At 40.4% G+C, this 25920-nt stretch overlaps 2 protein-coding genes across 2 annotated transcripts in view; both read right to left on the bottom strand.

Moving 5' to 3' along the window:
* LOC114616594 (synphilin-1-like) overlaps positions 1 to 2073 on the bottom strand; it is a 69104-nt gene extending 67031 nt beyond the window's left edge. Inside the window, exon 1 of the mRNA XM_028762022.1 lies at positions 1984 to 2073. Coding sequence (XP_028617855.1) covers positions 1984 to 2040 — 57 coding nt within the window. The 5' untranslated portion in view covers positions 2041 to 2073. The remainder of the gene's footprint in view (positions 1 to 1983) is intronic.
* An 11574-nt stretch (positions 2074 to 13647) lies between these two features.
* On the bottom strand, positions 13648 to 14619 carry LOC114616592. Its single transcript, XM_028762021.1, has one exon. It carries the CDS (start codon positions 14617 to 14619, stop codon positions 13648 to 13650), a length of 972 nt encoding a protein of 323 aa, XP_028617854.1.
* Between the last annotated feature and the right edge of the window lie 11301 nt (positions 14620 to 25920).

Raw genomic sequence — 25920 nt, 5'->3', positions numbered from 1 at the left:
AAAGGGGTAGGGAAAGGGGTGAAGAACTCTGGGAGGGGGGACCAGGAGGGACCAACACTTGGGATGTAAGTAAATGAAATATTAAAAAATGACGCTGTCTAACAAAACCAAGGGTTGGGGATATAATTAAACTGTAGAACAGATGCCTAGAATATGTGATTCAGTTGGTTCTGTCTATAGCATGGGAAATATACAAAATAATGAACAAACTGCTTGAAACAAAACCAAAAATGAAAACACAAAAACATTAACTCTCAAACTACAACTTTGACATCAAACCTCAAGAGCTACCAAAAAACTGTTAATGATAATGCAACCTTTTTTTTCTTTTTTCCAACTTTTAAACAAATTTTATACTATCTCTACATTTTTTGGCTTTCATTCAAATCCAAATATCTTGAGAGGAATAGTTACAGAAGAATCACATTCTGAACACTTTCTTAAGTCAAGCACAGTGACTGACACACACATAAACACACAGATACACACACATACATACACAAACACACACACATGTGCCACACATACACCACACATGAACATACACATGCACACACATACACACAGACACACAAATACACATAAACACACATGCACACAGGCACAGACAGACACACAGACACACAAATACACATAAACACACATGCACACAGGCACAGACAGACACACACACGGACACACACATCCACCATGGAAAAAAGGACTTTTACTTCACATTAGTCTGAATAATGAGCAATAAAATTTACCTAGAAGCTAAAATAGGCTGAATAATGAAGTCATATTTTTCTAGTTCAAAACCAAAGTTGTATGAAAGAGGTGATTTATCATATCTATCCCTGCAATCTCACTGTCGTATACCGTGTGCCTGTTACACAGTGTGAATCGAGTACAGCACAGGAATAAACCTTCAGCCAGATGCTTGTAAAAGTAAGCCCACTGTCTGTGAGCAACATCATCCAGTGGTGACCCAAAGCTCCAGTCTCTGAGATAGCAAAGAAAATGAGATCCAAAGCTGTGAGCTCCTGGGGTGACAGTGCCAACACGCTGCTGGGTGACAACTGATTCCACGGCATGGGCATGTAAGGAATCACATGCAGCACTAGGCAAGTCTATGTAGACAGTTTGCTCAGGACAAAAGCTTTAATGAATGAAGAAGAAGCTGGGCATGAGTGTTGGAGGGATCTGAGGGACTCATCAGCCTAGAGCAGTACAGAATGATAGGACCTCAAGGTCAGCTGCTTTGGACTCCATCAAATGCCAATATTCCCATGTGGGCAATTTATGTTTTGATGCTTTCAATGATTGGGAAATTTCCCTTTATCTTAATATTTATTTTGGTTGTGTGTGTGTATGTATGTGTGTGTACGTGTATGCGCATATATGTGCAAATGAGTGCAGTGTCCATGGAGGTCAGAAGACACCAGCTGCCCTGGAGCTGGAGTTACACACAGTTGTGAGCCACCTGATATGGCTGCTGGGTACTGAACCAGATCATCTGGAAGGGCAGTACTTGTCCTTAAATGCTCAGCTATCTCTCCTGTATGCTCCCTTTATTTTTCATCAAATGTCAAGCTAGCTTCGGGGTATGTTCTTGTGAACTTGAGAGAATGCTCGTTGTGATATAGTCATGTAAGGAAACCAGGAATGGGTGTCCATAGGTTAAATAGTGAACAGGTGCTTAAGCTTTACAAATAGACTCATCACTAATTTTAAAACAACCTTGGAATAGATTAGGAATAGAATGCTAAGCAAGGCTGAATACCTGGCACCTCTTCCCCCAAAGCTCATACACAATTAGGCACTATTTTCTTTTAAACTCAGAGAGCCCCCAACCCAAACCACCCTGTGTCCATTACAGAGCTTGTTTTCAGTTCATAAATGTAGCTGAAAGAGGTGTGGAAATACAGATGATGCAAAGAAATTAGCTCACAAGGGTGAAGGTAGAACACTGTAAAAATTTCGCTTATAAGTAGTGATACTTACAGAAATGTCATCACTAAAGTCGATTTCATCCAAATCAAGGTATTCAGGGGCTTCCATTATTCTTCTTTGTACATTTTGAGTAAGGTCGAATATTTATAATTTCCTGGGTAAGGCAGAAGCAGAAAAAAAAGAGGGCTAAAGGTTAGCTATTTATAACTAAAAGTATTATCTCTACTTGAACAAATAAAACCAGAATAGGTAATTGGGAAATAGCATTGCCTGGAGGCACATTTCCTCCTGCCAAAGCCAGGCTTTGCAAACAGCCTTGAGCACAGCTCCTTTGGTCCACAGCACCACTCCCCAGGGAGCACCCATAATCCTTTGCTATACTTGATTTGCACTTATCTTCTCCTGGGCAGTAACTGAGGTCAGAGTTCCCCCCATGATCAATGTTACTTTTCAACAAAGCCCATAGCCTGCTCCCACCGCACCCTGCACCCTGGGTAAACATTTGAACTTTATGGAAAAAATCTCCTGCAACTGTTAGGGAAACTCTTCAGGTATTTTCTGTGGGTATATCTTTGGTTGCGGTGTACACAGCAACGAATATTACATTGTCATAGTAATCATGCCAGTTCAGGACAGATACCAACTGATCAACAAAACCAGCTATTTTAGAATCTAGAATTCAACAAGGGCGGTGAGGGAGACAAGGAAGGAGGTGGGGCTGTAAGTCTAGATTTGAATTGAGTCATCACGATGCCCTCTGCATTAAGCAGCATTGTCTGAGAGTGCAGAGTGACCTAATGCAGTCACTGGAATGTCCTCAGTCAGCATTTGCCTCGGGATTGCCTGTGGCAATTCTTTAAGTCTGTCAGGGCAAGATACATCACTTGCCACTTCCTTTCCTATCACTTATCATCACCATCGGCAGTGACAGAGGTACCTATGCACGCCAGGAACAGAAATGGAGATCTCCTGGTGGTGCCCTGGAGAGCCTTTATCCTCTGTCAGCTCTCAGATACTGAAAAAAGATTCTGTTTTCTGTAGTATGTCTCTCCTATTACACAAATTGAATGTGCATTCGCATGTGAGAATCGTAAATGGTTTGTACCTGGCTCTTTTGATTCTGTCAGGAAGATGTGCCTTGCTGAATGCAAAAATGACCAGACATTGAAAGTGCATCTAGACAGATGACAATGAGCTTCTTCATTCAAGATCAAGAGTCTAAGCAGGCTTTTAAGTTTATACTACTGAGAAAGTGTCACATTGTATAGCAATCGCTGGCCTGGAACAATAGGGACCAAGTTAGTCTCTATCTTACAATGATTCTCCTGCCTCTGCTTCTTAAGGTTATGGGCATATGCCATCACTCCTGGCTAGCTAGCTTATTTTCTTAAAAGGGAAGTCTTATTCTAAGCACATCTGTTTTAAATATTTTGATCCATCCCCCTTTTTAAGTCATGAAAATGGCATAGCTATGCTATTGAAAACACTTATACCTCAAACCTATGACCTAATTTATCCTTCCATGTTTCCTCTTCTCTTTCCACATGCATGTATCACCCAAAGTCTAAATCACTATACAGAATCACCCAGGGACAGATTAGGGTGTTGTTTCCAAACTCAAATGAAATGATCTATTTGTGATATTGGGATACAACTCTTCTGAAATTACAGTTTTAAAGAAAAAAAATGGCATCTATAAAAATAAAATGTAGAACTAGACATCTTGTTATTGATAAAAATCTAAAAAATAGTCATGAGACAAAGTGCTTTGATGTCAAAGCACATTCCTTTCCCTGTAACCTTCACAGAACATTTCAGAGGAAAACACACATCCTTGTGACTTTCTCTTCCATGCACTCACGGGTGCTGAGACAACCCAGACTGTGGATGTCACCTCACCAGCCGACAGCCTCCCTTCTAGCTTACATTCTTCCCCCTTGGTCTGCACCCCTAAGATGAACTGTGGATCCTCAGGCCATTTCCATGGCTTCAGTGAAAGATACATTGATAACAGTATGTCATGTCCAGGTAACACCAGCCAGTCACACCCTAACCCTTTCTTGGATGGATCATACCCGCTGTAATTAAAATGACACAAAATTATCCAGGAGAAAGAAATTGAGAGATTTGAGATAAGATTGTTTTTATGCTTATCATAATTATACCATTTTATAGCAAGATGGTCCAGAATGGGACAGTAAGGTACCAGCATCACAGAGAACACAGAAATATAAAGAAACCATGAAGAGAGACTACACTAGAGCTGGGAACTAGAGATCTTTAAGTGCACAGAAATACAAGACCAAACACAAATCGCAGATGAATATGCCTTAGGCAACCCAATTAGCATGTAGTTACTGAGTCCATCTTTGTGTCCTGACAGAAGAGCAATGTTCATGTAAATGTAACCAAGCCAGCAGAATGAAACTAGAGGATGATATGAATTGTCACATCAAAGCAAAAATACAACTTTTATATTTGTCTGTAGAGGGTAGACATGCAATTTTCGAAACTCCGTAGGTCAGAAGACAGTACAGCTCTGCATCTGGAACATTCCGTTGCTTCTTTCAGAGCCATCTCCCTTAAGAAGGCTTGTTTTGTCTGTAACCCAGTTCCGTTTGTGTGGCTTCACAACTCTCTCTCTCAAGAGGTCACTCCAAGTATATTTACATCATCACTGTTAATGTGTGGAAATCCCCAGTTTATCAGTCCTGGTCACATTTCCAGTGGTCTTTTTAGTTGTCCCTGTGGTCATTATTGACTCTCTCTCCTTTCCCACGTGCCTTTTTACTGTCTATCAGCATCCCCGCTTTGAGATGTTGGGGCTTGGGGATGATGCACTGTCTAGGCAGATTCTTCAAATGATGACACAAGAAAAGGTGAGCTGGAGTCTGGTTGATGCTTCTTTCCTATTCTGCTGCCTTCTTTCATTCACATAGCTTGGAACCCAGAGCCCCCTTTCCCAACTGATGATGTATATTCCCTAACAGAAAGTCCAACTACATGGGATACATATTGGAGATCCGTGAGCCAAGGGAAAGACTGTTTCACAGGTGGGATATGTTTGATTTCTAAAAAATATTGTGAGAGACTTACAGAAAAAAAAAAAAAGCAAAAAAATTGAGTAACAAATGAGTTGCCAACTTGTAGACCTTGGGTGACTTCCCATGAAATTATTTATTTTTGGCTTTGCTTTAATACTATTTAAAGTCTTGCCTTGGTTACATGGGTCCACATTCTCAGTAGCCATGGTGGAAATGGCAGATGCTCATGGGACCTACTAAGTTGTGTACCCCAGTTCAGCAGTCCCCTCCTAGGTTTCTCCACTCAGGCCTGGCATGTAGTATATTTAAATTTGGACCTTAGAAGACATATTGCAGAAAGGAATGGGGTTTTAAACAGTAGATATCACTACTACCTTCCTGTATTTTGTAGTTGGTGGCTCCTGCCAAGACTGTTGACTTCACTGGTATTCTAAGACAGAATGTGTTGTATTCCAATCATTTTGAAAGGCATGCCACAACAGCAACACAATTTTTAATTTAATAAATAAACGACTGGCAAATTACCATTTTTGTTTCACAGTCTCCAGTATTAGAGAAAGAAAAACCTTTGCAAACATAATAAAAAGTTACAAGGTACGGATTATGTTTCCTCCCCTTTGCAACTGGAGGATGGAAGGGTCTTGCTTTCTTATGACTGGTGTGGGTTTACATGGTGTGGGCAAAGGGGAAGGAAAGCAGGAAGCCATGCCAAGTGCAAGCACAGTAAAAGACTCCAAAGCTTTCCTCCCTGTGGTCTATAGTGGCAGCCCAGCTTGAAATGGGCTGCCCCTACCCAGTCTGCCAAGATCAGGCTTCTCCTTAAGTGAAAAATATGTTTCGGTTCTCCAGAAAGAACAGGTCAGCTTCAAACCTTTGTATATGATTTCAGTTACTGTGAATCACATTTGGACTCTTTAGGCCCCAGGAATTCTCAACCTGTGGGTCGCAATCCCCTTGGCAAACCTCTATCTCCAAAATTATTTATGAGTCACAACGGTTACAAAATTGCAGTTATGAAGTAGCAACGAAAATAATTTTATGGTTGAGGGCTCAGCACAACATGAGGGTCACAGCATCAGGAAGGTTGACAACTACTGACTGCTGCCTTAGGATCTCAGGGCTTCATCCCTTCTTTATTAATTATTTTATAGTACCAGACATCATCCTCCTCAACCCTGAAAGTTACTGTCATTCGATCACTTCTGGTTTCCTGGGGGCATTTGTTTGCATTGAAGCCCTCTTGTCCACAGCCCACATCTCTGTATATCTAGCTCCTTCAGTGGAGGATTGTCAAGTGACTGAAAGAGTCCCAGTTCAGACTCCACTGAGCTTTTAATCTCTCGTCACTGTATTGTTATCCATGCAGGCATGGCTGCTGCATGCATGAAAAGAATCATCTTTCTGAAGTTTAGGAGAGAAGATGCAAGTTGGACAGAGTAAAAAAGAAAGAAAATAAATTTGAATAGTTTAACTCTTCCACTTGGGTACAAAAATTGCTACAACAAGAAGAAAAATATTTGGATATGGGAGATATAGCCCCAGGTACTCAAGGCTTGCATGCTCGCTAGAAGCTGCTGGGGACATCCTGGTCCTCTTCTTTGGATGAGCCCAAGAGACTGGAAGACAACTTTACTCAAACCTCAAACTGAAGCTTGGCTTTGGAAGTGTAGAGTGAAATGAGAAGCCCACTGTGGGGAGGTCTGAGGGAGCCTGCTGCCTCTCAGAGTACCCTTAGCTGAGAAAACCTCTCCAGTGCTAAAGGATCTGTCAGTGGTCTGTCACTTTCCCATGAGGTCACCTCAGTGATGACACCACTACTCCCATAAGCTGGGGGAAATCTCAAAGTAGCAAGGAGTCAAATGTGACGATAAAAAGTAGGCAGGTCATTAGAATAGTACTCATCCTTGTTTTATGATTGGGGAAGTGTGTGTGTGTGTGTGTGTGTGTGTGTGTGTGTGTGTGTGTGTGTGACTTGCAGACAGACTCTGAAAAAGTCATTCCAAATGAAGACTTGCAAAAAATCTGGCGGATAACTGCATCAGTGGAAAAACCTCGGAGTGGCCAACAGAATCTCTTTGAGGAACTGCACTCGTGGTAATACATTCTGGTGTGCTTGGCTCATAAAAGGCGCATTGATTTGTGACTACACTCACACATCACATAAATTGCTCTACCAAAATTCTTTTGAAAATGTATTGCCTCACTCCATTTAGAAAGAGTTCGTGCGGAGTCATTCTGAGGGCTGGAATTACACACATTTCTTCTCTCCTGTCAAAGTCCCCATTCCGACTTTTATGCACATATATTATGAGGTAGGGTAATTAAGAATAAGCTGGGCCTGTCAACATATATGAGCGGAATACGCTGAGCAGTGAGGTAACTTCAGTTGATTTGCATGGAGGCTCACTTCTTTACCCTGTAATCCACTAACACTTGGGGAAAAAGATCACCGCTCCCTCCACTCCCCTCGCTCCTGCCAAATTTATACTCAGATACATTTTCAAGTTTCAAGCCTGCGTACAGACACTGTGTTTACTTTGTTCAATATAAGAACTAAATAAATATTACAAATGAAGACCTGGAAGGCTTGGGTAGAAATGTCCCCAGTTGGCTCTGTGGCTTGGCTGGCGGGGAAGCAACTGATTCCAAATGTTGGATTCAGTTTCTTTTTCATTCTTTGATTCAACAGGGGCCAGAAGCATGGCAGTTGCTAAATGCCTACTCTTGAAGCAGATAAATGATAGAGGCAAGACGTGTCTACTAGAAAGAGACAGTGCAAGGAGTGCCAGGAAGCACATCTGAGGAACAGAGGGAGAGCACAGATCTTGGGTCTCCACAGTTCTTCACTTACGGAACAGTCTGAATGTACATGCTGGATAGGACCACATGCTACACATGAAGATGAAACATACAGTTCAAGGGAAAGCAAGCAAGAAAGCAAGCCATCTCAGTCTACTGCGGTGCTTGCTGTGATAAATGAATGTACATGTACTGGAGTCTGAATCCTGGGGATGGAAAGGGCTGTCTGGTGCAGAAGAGAGTTAGGCAAGGATGAGGGAGTCTTGAAGGAGTCACAGGAGAATGGACACAAAGGCTTGCAAATGAGAACTGAGAAGGGAAATTCCCAAGAGAGGGTGAATCTCACACTAACCTCTGTAGTTTTCCTTTCCAGAAAGAGACTTGAAGGGTGAGAAAGAGACCTGGGTGATAGACAGGAGTGACTATGGGAGGATTTCCAAGCCCAGTGTGTTCTTAGGATATCAAGCTTTCTGGCATATTTGGAAAACTACAGTTGAGTATTTTGATAGCAAACAAAAGACATCCGTATAACAGACTAAGGATGCTGCAGGGGAGAGGGTACTGTAGGCTGCACTGGAAACAAGATGGGAAGAAAATTGTGCAGGGAGGTCTAGGACTGGGTTAGAGTGTGTGTGTGTGTGTGTGTGTGTGTGTGTGTGTGTGTGTGTATGTGTGTGTGTGTGTGTGAGTGTGGTGTGTGTGGTACATGTGTATGTGTGTGAATGTGTGTGAGTGTGGTGTGTGGTATGTGTGTGTGTATGCATGCACGAGTGCATGCACACAGAGGCTAGAAGAAGACATCAGGAATCCTACTCTCTTACTCTCTACTTTATTCTTCTGAGACAAAGTCTCTCACTGAGCTGATAGCTAGGCTGGTAGACAGCAAGCCCCAGGGATCCTGCTGTCTCCAGTCTCCATGGCACTGGGTTTACAGGCTTGCATCACCACACCAATCCTTTAATGTGGGCACTGGTGATCCAAAGTGAGGTTCTCTCACACTTGTGCAATAAGCTTTCTTACTTTCAAACCATCTCCAGAGCCTATAGGGTTGGATGATTTTTACATATATTCTCTAACACTTTGTCTCATAAAAGATCCTCCAAACATCTTTAAAAATTTCGTCATGTAGATAAAGAACCAGAAGTTTGGAACAGTTAGATAATGCCTCATAGGTACAGAGTCAAGAGTATGAATTTTAAGCCAAGCACCATGCTGTACCCTCCACACCCCTCATCAAACTCTCGCTAAAATGTAGACACTAAAGTAACCCTGCCTCTGCTTCAAACACTTTCTGCTTCCAAATCACCTTCAATATGTTTAATGTGACTTTATTTTTGATAGTTCTGTGAGGAAAGGAGACATCGTGAATTATGATCTGCATTTATGTATGCACTTCCAATTTTATAGATGACAAAACTCAGGAACATCATGGCCAAGGTATCATGAAGTCAAGAGAAGGGCAGTCAACACAAATCACTTCCTGCCAGAAGGTTCAGGTTCTCAACTGTCCTGGGCAGCCCTAAAACATGGCTATGCTTCGAGCTGTCTTGATTAGAATCTCATAACATAGTTCCATCCCTGGATTGTATTGCTCTGAGTGTTCAAGAACCATAACACCCAGTGAGTTAGTCATCTTTTCTATCCTAAGTAGAAAGCCAGATGTGATCATCACTGCCATCAAGAAGGACAGAAGTCTGTTGAACACCTTATACCCACTAGTATGTGAGACATCATACCCCACCATCATTCTGTTGGTTTAGTAGCTCAGCTTGATCTTAAAAAAAATGTTAGATTTATGGCAATCATTCTTTTTCACAATGGGTGAACTTAGAAAATTCATGGCTCACAAAAATATGTGCTTTACTAATGACATTGAGAATCTTATGAATATAGTTAACCTATAGAGCAAAATTCCAAGTTAGACCTAACATTAAGTGCTATAAAGTGTCACACTGAAGCCACTGGTGCACTTGCTAATGTGGTGACTTGGAAATAATTATTTCTGATTGCCAATGAATTACAATTTTATCACACAACTAAGATCTATTGGTTTTACAATGTATGAATATTTTATATTATGTCTTATCGAAAAGGTAATTAAGAGTACTGTAGTAGTAGAACTCTTGGTAGAGATCAGGATTTCTCTGATAAATCTCTGTAGATAATGGTGTTTTCTTCCTTTCTTTCTTTCTTTCTTTCTTTCTTTCTTTCTTTCTTTCTTTCTTCTTTTCTTTCTTTTTTTCCAGTTTTAACTCTTGACTTAACACTTTAAAATTGTTGCCTATGATCTGGCCATCAGTTTGTGGTTTCTGAAACAAAATACTGAGAATCAGCTAACTTACACTAAACCATTAGTGATTCGGAAAGACTAGTTTTAACTTTAGGGTAGATAAACTCTTTTGGATCTGTATTGTGTCTGCACATGGGAGGTAAGATGAGTATTATGTTTAAAATACCTTTTGAAGGTGGAAAGATCCCATGTTCACAGTATCTGAACCAGAGAACTTAAACAAACAAAAGCAAAGGCAAATACAAACCACCACCAACAACAAAAAATCCCACAGACTTACAGCAAAAGAAAAAAACATTTTTAGTTCCTGGGGTCACTTTTTGTGAAGATATAGGTTAGGATGAACTAAGACAAAATAAGGGAGGAAGAGGGCTTGTGGTTGGGCAATTCTTCTCTTCTGCAGCAGAACTAAGAGATATCTCAGACAAGGAAAACAAGCATGCACAACATCCTTGTCTCTTTCAAAAATCTAATGACCAGTACATAAGAAACATTTGACTTCCTGAGTATATCTTACCTTCCAAGAAGGAGCCTCTGAGAATCAAGGCTGAGAAAAGACTCGGTGTCTAATGACACACTGAATGAGCTAGAATAGGACAGGGTGCTTTGTGTGACCAAAGTGATCCTGGTAAGAAACTGGTCAGCCAGAAGTCTGATAGGAGCCATAAGAGAGATAGGATGAGAAACCTGCATTTAGTCAGAGAAAGATGCGGTGCGGTCAAAGGTGAAGTCAGGAAATACCTCCAAAGTTCTCACATCAGTCCTGACCCACTAAACATACTGCCTTGACAGTGTCTGCCAATTCTCTCTTGTCCTCATCCATGTAGTCTAGATCCCAGCAAGATTTTGACAGAACAAGGAGTGAACAAGAGTTTTAACATGAAAATTATTTTAAAGAGTAGACTATATAGGTCATTCAGGAAACACATGATTTTCCATTGTAGTTGAAATTTAACTCCACAAGGACATAACCATGATCAAATGAGGCCAAATCTAGATGAAAATACCCGGGAAAAGGGAAGAAGGAGGAGAAGGAAAAGAAGGAGAAGGAGAAGAGGATGAAGAGGAGGAGGAGTGGGAGGAGCAGGAAGAGCAAGAGGAGAAGCAGAAGGAGGAGGGGAGGAGGAAGGAGGAGGAGGAGGGGGAGGAGCAGGAAGAGCAAGAGGAGAAGCAGAAGGAGGGGAGGAGGAAGGAGGAGGAGGAGGGGGAGGAGGAAGGAGGAGGAGGAAGAGGAAGAGAAGCAGCAGCAGCGGCATTGCTAGCACTGAGAAGTTGAGCTGGGCCTAAGCCAGTCATGTTTTGTACTGGTTTCTGGACAGAACTGTGGAGTGATCTGGAAACTGGATCCTGAGAAACTATAAGAAACCATCCAAATCTAAGTTTGAAATTGTTTGCACACCTGAAGTTTCATGATTTATTCTCAATTTTGCAAAAATGACTTAATTTTTACAGTGGATTTAATTGTTTGGCAATTATTGTTGACAATGTATGGAACACAGATGGCAAACCTGATTGCTGTTTTCGAGGGAGGCAGACATGGCAGCAACACACACGAGAAGCATTGAAGAGGACATCTTGAGTCAGTTATCTTGGCTTTATTCTGACCATTTGTGAGGATTAAACTTTGGAGCAGCCATAGCCTAGTGGTTCTCAAGCTGCTCCATGCTTGAAAATCACCCAGAAGATTCATTAAAACATTGCTGTATTCAACCCAAACTTTCTGATTCAACAGGTCTGGAGCAAAGTCCCAGAATCTACATTTCTAACAAGTTCCTGGGTCATACTGTTTCTTCTGGTCCCAGAACCACATTTAAGAACCACTACTTAAGATCAATGGCTATTCCTAGCTCTGGCTACATCTGCATTTAATTAAAAGATGGCGACCTCTTCCCCACATCCTCCATTTCTCCAGATGTTAACTTCATTATCCAGGATACGTGCCTGGTGCCCTCTGATTAAACTGCCTCGGTGGACTCAACTAAGCGTTTCCCATGAAGACCACCCGGAAGTCTCAGAAGCTCTTAAGTCTGACTTTAAAAACATTTTCAGTGTCAAATAAGGGACACACAATGGTGCACAGTCCTTACAGAATTGTGGCTTTGGTTTCTTTAAAAATTACTTTCTCTACAGCACTGCCTAGCAACTATGATATTCTAAGACTCTTCTGTAAATGATATCCAGATTTATAATTGTGACGGTCTTTTTAGAGCAAGAATCCCAATTGTAAGAGAACTCTTCACTAGAACTGCAGAAAAATCCATAGGTATACTACTACTACAAGAAAGTTTAAAAAAAGAATTATTAAGAATTAGATTTAAACGTGCTGCTTTGTACACAAATTTATGCATAGATATTTAAGATAATTATGTACTGGACTCTAAGAGTTTAAGCAGCTACAATGACTACAAAAGTAAAAAATAAAAAGTAAAATAAAAACCTGCTCATCTAATTTTAATTGGAATTATAATGTGCTTTTAAAATTGAATCCAAATCTCGAAAGCAAATAATTGTGAGGATCCTTGTATTTTCCTTGTCTTTTGTGAATACACCTATTTAATGATTAAAAGAAGACATATATTATCTATAAACTCAATGTCCTTTTTTTTCTGAAGGAAAACCAAAATGTAGTTTTATGTTTATGTGATCAAGCAAGGAGAGTGGGTTATGTGCCAAAGGCGATTGGGTATCTGTACATCCTACACACTTGAGGATATGACTAAGCAGATATCAACACTTTAATTCAATACTTTTTAATCTAGCTGTATTTTACTAAAGACTTCTGTTAGGGATAATGAATCAAATCTGCTCCCAGCTTCCGTGAGATAGTATAATTAAACCTGTAAACACTGGACACTGAACACCTATCCCATGCACTTCCAGTATGTCTGGAGACCTTTCAGGAAAAACAAGGATAGAAACACAGCTTCCTCAGGAGCACTGAGAGGAATTCACCTAGGAATTGATGACCTCGGCTTCAACAACATCGCTTTTTAAAAATACAACATATTGCACAGAGTAAATACTTAACATGGTAGCCATGCTGAGCTCATTTACAGGCTGGTGATCACTGACCTTCTTTAGAAATTCTACATTAAAGAAGAAACTAGACACACACACACACACACACACACACACACACAGAGTATTATTCTAAACCAGTAGTCTCAACCTGTGGGTTGAAACCCAACAGGGGTCACCTATAAGATAAACTACATATCATATATTTATATTATGATTCATAACAGTAAAAATAGCTTACAGTTATAAAGTAGCAATGGAATGATATAGTTGGGGCGGGCACCACAACATGAGGAACTATATTAAAGGGTTGCAGCATTAGTAAATTTGGGAACCAGTGTCCTAAATAATTAATGTTTTAATGGCTGTTCTTCTTCAGTTTATAAAAGCATAGTATTTTTTTTTTATCTACTTGTAACGTCTTTCTTAGAGATCAGTTCTTAGAGGAATCAGCTTTCTAGCCATCTTTTTGGAAATTTGTTGAGGGCTTTGAAAGCTGCAGCTATGCCCTCCAGTGACAGGGCAAGCTTTCCCGAGCTTCGCTTGAGCCCATTCACTCAGTCATTAAGCATATGGAGACAGAATGACGTCTGCGGGCTGTGGTGTGGATTTTTCCTGTTGGGCTCTACAGAAGGACACCAGCTTCATTTTGTAATTAACCAACATAAGCAGGAAAGGACTGAGAGCAGAGAAGCCAGAGGAGAGGGCTGTGAGAACAGCTGGAATAAAGACACAGGCTGCCAAGTCCTTCAAAAAATAGACTAAGATAAAGTGAGCAACCCAAAGGGGCGTGATGAGCAACATTAACAAGATACTGAACTTGGCCCCTCGGAGGACCTCGGTTTCTGAGTCATCATCTCCTATCCAGATGTCGCCATATGTCATCTTCTTCTTCTCTAAAAGGAGGAGAGCCATCCAGAGACAGACAAACACTAAGATGGCTAGAGGAAGGATATCAATCAAAACTAAAAATATTTTCCCATAGTAAAACTCGACCTGCTCATTTGCAAAGCCAGTTAAGCAATCCATGTAAATTCTTTTAGTAGACAGGGAGCCCGTATCATTTCCAGAATTAACGTGCTCTGGTTTTCTAGTATATATCAACACTGGGATATACACCGCCACACCAGCCACCCAGAGTGCAGAAATCCCCTTCAAGGAGTACTTCTGTTGGTTCAGGTTTGCAACTCCGCTCAAGGGGTAGACAATTTGGTAAAGCTTACGGTGGTAGAACAATGCAAAGTGTAACATGAACCAGATGGTCAGGGAAGTTGTCAGGGCTGCAGTGAAGTGCAGAGCTTTGCAGCCAACGGAATCCAGCAAGATACCAGAAGAGTAAACAATCTTGAGGATGTTCACCACCAGGTTTTTAATAAGGTGGACAAACACCAGGCTGAAAATGAGGAGAAAAGATGTCTGCAGGCCCCCGGTGATGCACTTACTTGTGGAGTAAAATAAACATATGTTTCCTACGAAGCTCACGAATATGAAAACAGCACAGGCAATTATCTCAAGCACGTCTGCAGAGGGCTTCATGGTAGATGCTGAACTGTGCCTGCAGAAATCTTCTCTGTGACTCCAGTCATTGGGCTTTCAAACTGTTAAAAGTCTTTACTGACACCAGCTGAGGGTTTTCTATCCCCACTAGGTTGCCAAAATCTTGCCCTGGTACGCTGTCACTGTTCCAGCATACTGTGTAAGAGAATTCTGCTTGCTTCAGTAACCAGCTGTTGAAAACAGAACTGCTTCCCAAAAGAATTGCGTTTCATCCTCTCTGGGGACTTTTAACAGTGACCAAAAAGGTGTAGCTATTACCATGTAATTAACAATTCTCAGAAATGTATTTATAGTGTTGTCATACCTAAATATATAATTCCTATATAGGTATGATCAATGTCCAACGACCATAAAGGGGAGAATAAATTGATGACAGTAAAGAAAGGGTAGCCAAAGATCAAATTTATCACATTTCATCCATGAAAAAAAAAAATCTAAAGAACGAACAAAGCAGATTTCAAAATAAACAAGTGGCAAATTAACAACGGGATCAATAACTCGCAAGAGATCATACAGGAACACACCAGTTTTGAATTCTCTACCATTTATGCACATTTGCAAAGCAGGAATACATGGAAAGATGGGAGAAAATGTTGGTAAAGAAAACAATTGGAAAGGAAAATGGAAAGAAATCGGGAGAAGCAACTGAAGGAGAAGGGAAGACAAACGTGAGATTTATGCTATAACCAAGTCGCTCAAGTTGTTAACGGTTGGGCAATGATTAGTGAATCTTTCTTCTAGAGCACAAGGGATACAATGACTTGTCTCCTAAAGGTGATGGGAGAGCACGGATCAAGGGCAAGAACATGGCACACAGATATCCATCTGCCATCACTGCACATTTTGGATGAATACTTGTTTGTCAAGTATGTCATAATGATCCATTCTGGGAATGAACTACAGTCATGCGTCATTTGACAGAGGGGATGAGTTCTGAGAAATGCTGTTAGCTGTTTTTGTCCTTGCGAGTGCACGATAGGGTAATTGCACAAACCGAGGCAGATGTGATGGGATCCCTCCTAGAGCAAAACTGTCGTGCTGGAGTGTACAGCTGTACTTTACCTGTACTGAAATTGCTTGTGGGGTCTGTCATCAATCATCCTACCTTGAACTGTCAAAACGTGCTACTGCCTGATCAAGTGGTACACTAGAGCTGGCTGGTACAGGCTTGAGCACTTGTGTTCATTTCTTCCTAACTCCAAGCTCTGTGGCTTCTTGTTAAGAGCTTACAGTTAGCTAGGATGACTATATGTATATAATGAATAATATATTATACAATTATAATTATTGAACCCCTTGTTGAGAGCATAGATCCCATGTTTATTTGTCTCCTTTTTTTCCTCCCCCCAGTTGCTTCTCCCTGATTTCTTTCCATTTTCCTTCCCTGCTCTCTTTGCCAGTGTTTTCTCCCATCTTCCCTTGTATCCCATTAGGTCATCAGAACAGGGATGTGTTCCTGATTTACAAAGGTACACAAATTGTAGAGACATCAAAACACTGTGTTCCTATATAATCGCTCATGTTATTTTATGTAATATATATTATAATTATTATATGTAATAATAAATAAATGATATATTGTAGTGATATCAAAATAGAATGTACCACAAACCAAGGGCTTTTTCAAGGAAACATGCTATCTCTGTGTCTCTGTCAGTCTGTCTGTCTGTCTGTCTGTCTGTCTCTCTCTCTCTTTCTTTCTTTGTTTAACTTTGGCCAAGCCAGAAATGACAGATTAGAGGAAATTAGCTGATAGCTTATCTACATAATGACAAAGTATTTGGCATCTCCCAGGCTTTCCTCAAGGGTATAAGAAACTCCTAATGTACACATGATGAGAACATTTTTGACACTATAAGTGGATAGAAAATCTGGGCCCCACAATCCATTGGAATGGGAAAGATTAACTTCTTATTTCCTTAATGGACTGCTAAGATAAATAGAGAAGTTAGTGTTTGCAGTCAATTTTCTTTCCTTCGGAACACCAATCAGCTTCAGGCACAGGCATTTTCCCCTCTCTCTAATGATTGTAGCTATATTAGTAGCAACAACCATAAAGCCATAATGCTTATGCATTATTATGAACTATAAATTACTTATGACCAACTTAAACAAGTTATATTGTCTTGCTTTGCAAACTTAATATGATTTAAACCTTAATATAATTCTCATTTCAGTACCGAGGAAACAGGAGGCCAGAGAGCAAATTGCTCAGAGCTAGCAACTGATGAGATGAGAATCTAATGCTATGGTCTGAATAAGAAATGGCCCCACCTCTGACCCAATGGCTCGTTTTATTGAAGGCTTTGTCCCTAGATGCTGGTGCTAAGAGGAGGTAACTGGGAGAGACTTGGAAGATGGCTCAGTTGCCAATGTTTTTGCCTCACAGAGTTTGATCTTACAGAAAAGGCCCGACTTGGTGGTGCATGCTCACAATACCAGCACTGGGTCCCTGGAGCTCACTGTTCACCCAGGCTCGCCAAACCAGCAAGTTCCTGGCCCTAGTGAGATACTCTATGTAAAAAAACAAGGTAGATGGCTCCTCAAGAATGACTCGAGGTTGGGCTCTGGCTTCTACATGTGTACACACACATTTGTGTGTGCACCTGCATCCACACTTATATACACACCCACATTCAGAGACATCGTCAAGGGATGAGCCATTGATGAGTTCATAGCTGAATGGCCATATTAGGGGCAGAATCTTTGGCCATGGTCTGGAACCTCCAAATCTGAGAAGTACAGATTTAAGTTGTGTTCTGAGTTATTTTGATCTAGCATTGAGAAGCCAAGTAACACAGCCTTGCATGATTGGTTCCCACAGCTCCTCCACACACACACACACACACTGGCAAATATGGGTTTTCTGTTGACTACAAACTACGTCCCCTTATTGATTTACAATTGTTCTATCCAACAGACAATGCCTATAAATTTACTTCTTTGGGGCAGGGTCTGATTTATACAAGTCATGCAGATTTTTGAATGGCAATTAATATTTTCCTTTCTCTTTCAATATTAGTAAGCATAAATGTTTATGCTTTTGAACCTCATAAAAACCCTCATGCATCTATATACCAGTTTAGGATGCCTTACATAAAATTAAAAATAAAAAGGCTATATCCAACATTCATGAACTCCCACAGTGGCATAGGCATACAGATAAATCAAACATAGCCCAGTGGAAGGCCTCACCTCTAAGAATATTTAGGGTAGCAAAGATTAGCGTAAGTGGGAAAAATGGGACACAGAGTTTGACAGGAAAGGAAGGGGATGGATCTAGGAACAGCTTCGGGAAGGATAGTGAATATAATCAAGGTATGTATGAAATTACCAAAGATCATATCAAATATTTTTTTAAAAAAGAAGGAGTGGCCTTGATGAGTTTGAGATATCTGAGAAAACTCACAGTGGTCTTGCCAAGTAGCACATGGATTCTTTTTTTCCTTCCATAATAATCTTTCTGGAAGGTAAGGGAGTTTGTTTTCGAAAGTATACTTTCTTCCTTTCCCTGCCCATAGAGAACGATCCCATGTTACAGTCTGAATGTTTTACCATTCAGAGTTTTCCATCAAACATTATAGTTAATAACTCTTAAGTTTGGCCTTCAGTAAAGCTCTAGGGCAGGGATAGGATGTAACTAAAGTCTTTAAATAGTGTGACAAGGATGACCTGTATTTCAATTTCCAATAGAATCCTCATTTGTGTCTGATGAGTTCCTTGTCTTCTTGACTTGTAAGCCTTCATAAGAATTACCCTAATGTTCTCATTCCAAGGTTCCCCAAATTCTTCCAACCTCTGCAACTACTTTTACAAGAGCAAAATATTTGGTGGGGACAGGTAAGATGGTTCAGTGGGGGTACAGGTACTTGCTACTAACCTCAATGACCTGAGTTTGATCCCAGGATCCACACAGTGGAAGGAGAAACTCAACGCCAGCAAGCTGTCTTTTGACTTCCATGTGCTGACCACAGAAGACCTCCATTGGAAGGTTTAAAGAACCTTGGGGCTCTTCTTAACTAGAAACTACTGTTTATTTATGTGATATGGGGAAAGAAGAGGTAATATGGAACATACATACACACACACACACACACCAAACACACACATATAAATGTAATTTACTAAATTAAAAGAATTTAGAGAAGAAAGAGATCTATGTGGGAGACACTGGTTTTAATCCCCAGTTACAGACAAGGAATCCAAAGCCTAGCAAAACTATGGCAACTTGCTCTATCTGGCAGAGGAGGTGTCATTAAACTCCAGGCCACTTGCTTTGACTGCTTATGGTAGGGAAAAGGAAGAGGATGACATAAGGTGACTGAGTTCTGATGCCAGGTGCTGAGAAACCTGGATGCCACCCAGTGATCTTCAAGGACCACACCAATGGGTTTCTTTAGTAGCATATCCCAGAGCACAGAGGGGCCACGAGGCAATATTATAGCCTTTACCAAGGAAGGTAACTGTGGTTACTATAAAGGAGGAATGAAAAAAATATTCTTTTGAAACCCAAATGCTGGTTCTGCCAATCCAACTTCACTGAGGTCACATGAGAACTGAGGAGTTCAAAGGTTCTCTATGACTTCCATTTATTTTGGCATCAGATTTAACAGAAAGGGAACCAAAGGGGGATTTATATGGCCCAGGCTAGGTTCCAAATCTCAAACTGCTAAAAGTTATTTAGATTTTTTTTTTTAACTTTAACTCACAATCACATGGAAAGTGGTTCAGATGTAAATGCTTTCCGTGTGGCTTAAGGCAATCTAGGTTTCCTCAAAAGCACATGTGAAGTTCTAAAGATTTCGCCTGGAAGTTTCAAAAAAACCCTGGAGTCTTAACTAGAGACTGCTGTTCTTATGCGATACTGGAATGGGAGGAGATAAAACACATCACACTGCCTTCATTTGGGCATTATGGCCTCACAGTAGTGCTAAGATCAACTTCACAGGCCTAGGGAAGGGCATTTACTCCTTTAACCTGAGCATGTGATATAAATACCTTCTAAGGTGTCACACCTGAAGCCGGATTCTAAATCTGAATCTGTATGAAGATGCTTATTTTGATGAAAGTAGGAATGGAGCACACAGAGGGGGAGGATGCTCCTGAGTGGGGCTGGGCTACTTTTCCAGGATCATTCACTAAAGAAAGATGCTTCTCAAAACTGATTCAGAATCCTTTACCTTGTAACAGCCAGTGGCTGCCTCAAGTTATTTTTAATTCTCTGGAAGACTGTGAATGTGTCACCAGACAGGGTAGGGACTAAACTGCCTAACCCTAAATTAGAAGTGAATGGAGAGCAACTTCAGTCTGTATGGGGCCAGAGCAATTAAATGGTAATTGCCTTTTAGATACACTAATGTCACTAATTATATTACTGTGCTAAGTGCTGGGAAATGTGGGTAAGAGCTCCAGGCCACTCTGGTGGAGAAGGCAGCTAAGATTTATTAAGCCTGGCAAGGATACGGACTCTTCACATATATCATCTCCCCAAATCCTTACAATAACCCCTTGAGGCATTAGATTCAATAAGGAAGGCCGAGTGACCTGATCAGTTCCACTTGGTTCAGGACTGAGTCAAGAAGCCTGTCAGACTTGTGTGGCTCCAAAGAGCAGTGAGCCAGCAGGGCTCTGAATAGAAATAGAAATTGCTGACTTCTGGATATGCTGGATTCAGTAACGGGGACAGAAACATGGAAGCAGGGGAAGATGAGGGAATTCGAGAAAGACTATGACATCTCTAAGTGTGAGGACTCCAGAAGTGGAAAGGAAGCATCCCAGACAAGAGAGCTTTGTAGGTACACTCTGGGTCAGAATCATCAGAACACAAGAGGCTGGGAGGGGAGGAGTTTCCCACAGAAACTAGCGATCTCATGAGCTCATCTTCTTCAGTGGACACTTTGTATTGGGTGGGAGATTGGGGAATGTAGTTGGGGACTTCAGACTTCTGAGATTGCAAGGCCTGGTGAACTAGAAAGCAAAGTGGGGAGAGTAGTTGTATATACCTGAACCTTTCTAAGCTGGTGTATCAGACTGGCAGTCTGTTAAAGGATTGCCCTCAGAATCTAAATCTGGAAGATCTGGAGTAAAGTGCATGGACTAAAAGATTTTCTCAGTCTAGTCTACTTTGTTTCTTAGATGTCTAATGGGACTTTCTCAGAGACATTGGAACATGAACAGACATAAGTGTGTGCATATGTTTATATATCACATATACAACTCACATTCATGTGTGACTATATTCTCATAGTGCATGTTTACAAATGCAAAAGGTATGAGATGATTCTGGAAGTCAAACCAGACTCAATACCTAGTATAAATGGCGAAGAGTTTTTGGCTACTCCTTTTTTTTTGTTTTTCCGGTGTTACCCCTTAAAGATCACTTTCATAGTAACAGAAGGACTTTCTGTTTATGATGGGAAGGTTCTTCTTGGGCTCTTTGTTAAAGCCTAGAATTCCAAGTATTGTCTTTGAGCATAACTTCAGCCGCTTGACAAGCAATTGCAAAATCTCCACCCCAGCTTTTTAAAAACAGACTTCATCTGCCCTGAGAGCTTCTGATGACTGTGATGATTAATATTGAATGTCAGTTTGACAGAAGTTAAAATCACCTAGGAGACAAACCTCTGAGCATGTCTAGCGTGCATTTTCTAGATTGAGTTCACAGAGATAGAAACGCCCAGCTTAATGTGGACAGCACTGTTCCACCGGCTGAGGTCACACACTTAATAAGAAAGTGGAACCATGCTGAACATGAATTATGTATGTCTCTCTGTTCCTGGACTTTGAAGCAATGTGACCAGTTGTCCCCCATTTGTGTCAAAGTCCTTCTTTGCCATGGCAGACTATATCCTATAGAACCATAAAACGAACTGTGGACACTCCAAAATTGTAAACAAACCAAATGAAACTAACCCAAAGTCGGAGGAAGGCAAGAGGAATTATAAATTATTGTATTAATTTAAAATTAATTAATTAATTAATTAATTAGTGTGTGTGTGTGTATGTGTGTATGTAGAGGGGGTGGTCAGAGAATTACTCTCAGTAACCATTCTCCCCTGTCACCTTGTGGAATGCAAGGATTGAATTCAGGAAGTCAGTTCTGTGCATAAGTGCCTCCAATCACTAAGCTATTTTACTACCCTGGCAATAACACAATATAATATAACATATAACATAGAATATATTATATAATGTATAATATATAAAAATATAATACTATATAATATATTATATATATTGTATATACTATATAATATATTATGTATTATATTATATCATTATATATATTAGTATATAATATATATTTATATTATTTTTTTTCCTTGATACCCAAATCTTATTAGATCCTCAAATTAAACATGTATGTTTGATTTAGATTCAACACCCATTTTTTCTTCAGGACTTAACTCTCTCATCAAGTTTAGAACAGGTAGTGAGTACACACTCATACCAGGCCTTAGGAAAAAAAATCTCTGTTATCTCCAATCCAAGTTCTCTTCCATGGAGAAATGGCAGCTGGTGGAAATGGCAAGACAATACACAGATGAGATTACCTGAATGATTGGCATTGGGTGCCACCAAGTCAGTGAGAGAAATGAGAGCAGCTATACTACTTGGTGACACAGCTTAATGTTTTAGACATAGATGCTTTTCCTTCTTAGCTTCATCTTTTGTCTGGGGCTCAAATCCTTGCCAGTCTCCAGCGACAGGATTAGGCATGTTTAGAGTGGAATAATTCTAGACACCTTACAGAACTCTGTTTCCTAAGGCAAAGCAAGCTGAAGCAATGCTGCTTCCATATTTAACCCACTTATGTGCATTTATCATCATTACATCATTATGAAAAGGGCACTGCCAAAGCCATTGGGTGTGGCTCACGTGCACTTCAGGCTCATTGGACAATCTGGTTCATTCCATCAAACCCCAGCTGAGTTCTTGGCTCATTCCATCCTTGTTATCTAGTGAAAGGTAGATATTTTCCAGCTCACTCTCTCCCCTGGCTTAATCTGATTCTGAACTTGGTAACTGTTTTACATTCCTTTGAGTTTCCTGACTTGAAGAATTCCATTTCAACAGATAAGCCTTAAATTTCCCCTTCTAATCCTCTGCAATGCTGGTCCAGCTGGTGCTGCCATTCCTCACGAGAACTCCATGTTTCACAGAGTGGAAACGTGGCTTGTCGTCTTTATTTCTTTTACTCAGTTACCATCATCAAAAAGTGCTCAAGATTCTTAAGTCTCCAGTGCACCCTGTGAGCTGAGCCACAGAGAACTTTTGTGGTTTTAGCTTCTTTGTACATCAGTGGGCAACAGCACCTATATTTATCTCCTATTCTTGTCCGATTTCTACTCCGTCACCCATCCTTTCCCAGCATTTATGAGACAGAGTATCACTAGATTCCTAGAAAACAGAACTCCAAGAGTCCCGTGAAGATACTTGGAGGGTATCATGAAGATTAAGAGACTCACACTACTGGCTGGAACAAGTGCCTACTGTTATTACTATTCTCTTGCCCACCTGAACTATATACACAAAGTGACCCAACCACTCAGATCAGTGATGATTAAGAAATCATGACTTTCAGCGGGATTCCTTAATACTCACATACAACCCTCTCATTTTCATTCTTAAATAAGTCCAGCACCTCAAGCGTACAACATTAACAAAATCATGTTAATGGCCATTATTGCTAGCTGAGGTTTTTGCATTCATTTTTTCTTTAATTACATTTATTTAGCCAGTTTTCTACATGGTTAACTTTGATTTTGCTAATACAGGCGTAAATGATCTCTCTCCCCACCTCTCTCTGCTGTCACTAGAAACTAATGAGGTAGAAGGAGAGGATCAGATGATGCCGATGAAAGAGCTACTCTGGAAAGCCTAGGGAACAGGAGGGACAAACAGGCTGAAAAAGAATCACACTGGGGACCTTTAGGACATGATACGGTTCTTCACGAGGGGGTGACAATTATTCTACAGAGGGACTCTTAGTTATCCAGCTTCTACTGTGTCAAGGTCACAATAGGACATGAAAGGCATTATGACATGAAAACATTCATGAAGTAGTATTTTATTCTCCATCTCTGCTTATAATAAATAGCCCAGTGGTTCTCAACTTGTGGGTTACGACCCTCATAAGGATCACCTAAGACCACCAGAAAACACAGACATTTACACTGCATTTCATAATAGCAGCACAATTACAGGTATGGAGTAGCAACGAAAATACTTTTTGGTTTGGAGTCCCTGCAACATGAACTGCATTAGGAAGTCTGAGAACCATGGCAACTGCATCTCTCTGTATCCATTATTTTTATTTGTATTGTCATTTGATTTTAATCTCCACCAAGGTTAGACAAGCGAATAATAATACATCCAGACCATCAGTGATGAGGAAAGGAGGCCCTTCCAGCTGCAGTAAATCAACATCTTTGGAATCTTACTGATGCAGGAGAATTCAAACCATTCTTTAGTACAAAACAAATAAAATCTGAGTAGGTTGGAAGTGAAAATGCAAAGCTTGCCAAAGATGCAGGATTCACAAAGTCAGAGACCGTGATTCTGGGTAACTGAAACTCACAGCAAGCCGTTTCCAAAATACCTAAAGATTGATAGAAATATGAAAATGAAGATAAGGGGGCTAAGGTTTCATGGGCAAATGATCTGACTATCAAAGAACAAACACTGGTCAAGTAATGTGGATCAAGAACTTGGTCTATTAGGCAAAGGTGGCTCTGCCGTTTATCTACTGTAATATCAAACTTGATACAGGTTGTTACAGAATGTGGATGTATAGTGAACTGTCATCAAGTCTATTCCAAAGACTAGACATAAATTTTATTAAATACAGACCATGAAGACTTATTTTTGTAATTGCAAAAATATTTGCAATTTCAAGACAATCCCAGGTAGGTACTTGGCCTATTTGTTTATTTATATATTTATTTTTACGATTATTTCTAAAAGTTCAGCTCTATGTTACATCGGCTTTATTTTTTATGTGATCTATATTTCTTTCTTGATTATTCATGGATAATACAAAATATGGTACATATTTGTACATCTCCTTGAGTATATTTACAGACATTACAAAATAAAACTCAAGTGCTAAGTTACCACACCCCCCATAAACACTATCTTCGTTTCTAAGTACTGCTTTCACCTAATAAATATCCAGAAGCTAAAAAAACATTAGAGAACTACCGCATGGCAAGTGCATTACCTGTTTGGCTTCTAAACCTCACAGTTCTGCATTTTTAGGTCCAAGTATGCCCATTTTAAACATAGAAAAATGGAGGCACAGTTCAACATTTATTAATTCTCAGAACAATAACCGGCGAAGAAAGAATTACAATCCCCATGAGGAGAGAGCCTAATAGGATAATCCATGTAGTCCTGGATGCTGGAGTTGGTGAGAACCAGCCGTTTTTCAGCTCAGTTGCTAACACAACTCTGTCCACTTGTTGTTCCAGAGCCAGGTGTTACAGCGTGTCAGCTGGTACTCTTCCCAATTGGGATTGCTGTGGGCATCCAAAGCACATGCAAGCATTCTTACTGATCTGCTTGTTTGGGGGATGTTTCCAGCAGAAATGTAAAACATTTTGGTCTCAATGAGGCAAATGCAGTTCTCACATCAAAATGCAAGCCAGAGTGGTAGAAAGTGGTTTTGGGTACTCTGCAGAACAATGTTTTCCTACTTGTGTGTGAAAAACCTTGTAGCCAGCACAGATATCAACCCTGAAAGGCTTTAAAACAAACAAACAAACAAACAAACAAAACAAAACAAAAACCAACAACATCAGATTCTTGGGGCTCTCACTTGTCCAGAACAAAAGGAATCCTCCAGCACTGGACCCTTCTCTTGAGAAGCTGAAGGTGTTAGTATTTGTGGCTAGCAATACACATTCAGGAATAAAATCTTCTCTTCAAAGTCTGAAAATCCTTAGGCTGATTATCATTGAGCTTTGTGTGTGTGTATGTTGTGTTTGTGAGTGTGCTCATGCATGTGTGCACATATGTGAGCCTCAGATAGCTTTCTCAAGTGCTCTCTGCCTTATTTTGTTGTGATGGGGCCTCTCACTGAACTCAGTGTGCATCCATTTGTCTAGGCTAGCGAGCCAATGAGCTTCCTGGTTCCATCTGTCTCCATCTCCCCAAGGTTTTGATTATAGACCACAGCTACACCCATCTTTTTATGTAGGCAGTGAGGATCGAACTCAGGTCCTAATGCTTGCAGAGAAAGCGGTTTTCTGAATGAACTATCTCCTTAGCCCCGTCAGT

Source organism: Grammomys surdaster, unplaced genomic scaffold (assembly GCF_004785775.1).
Source record: "Grammomys surdaster isolate TR1022 unplaced genomic scaffold, NIH_TR_1.0 332635, whole genome shotgun sequence".
In the NCBI taxonomy this organism is placed as follows: Eukaryota; Metazoa; Chordata; class Mammalia; order Rodentia; family Muridae; genus Grammomys; species Grammomys surdaster.
The sequence above is the reverse complement of the archived record's forward strand: the minus strand, read 5'-3'. Positions and strand labels throughout refer to the sequence as shown.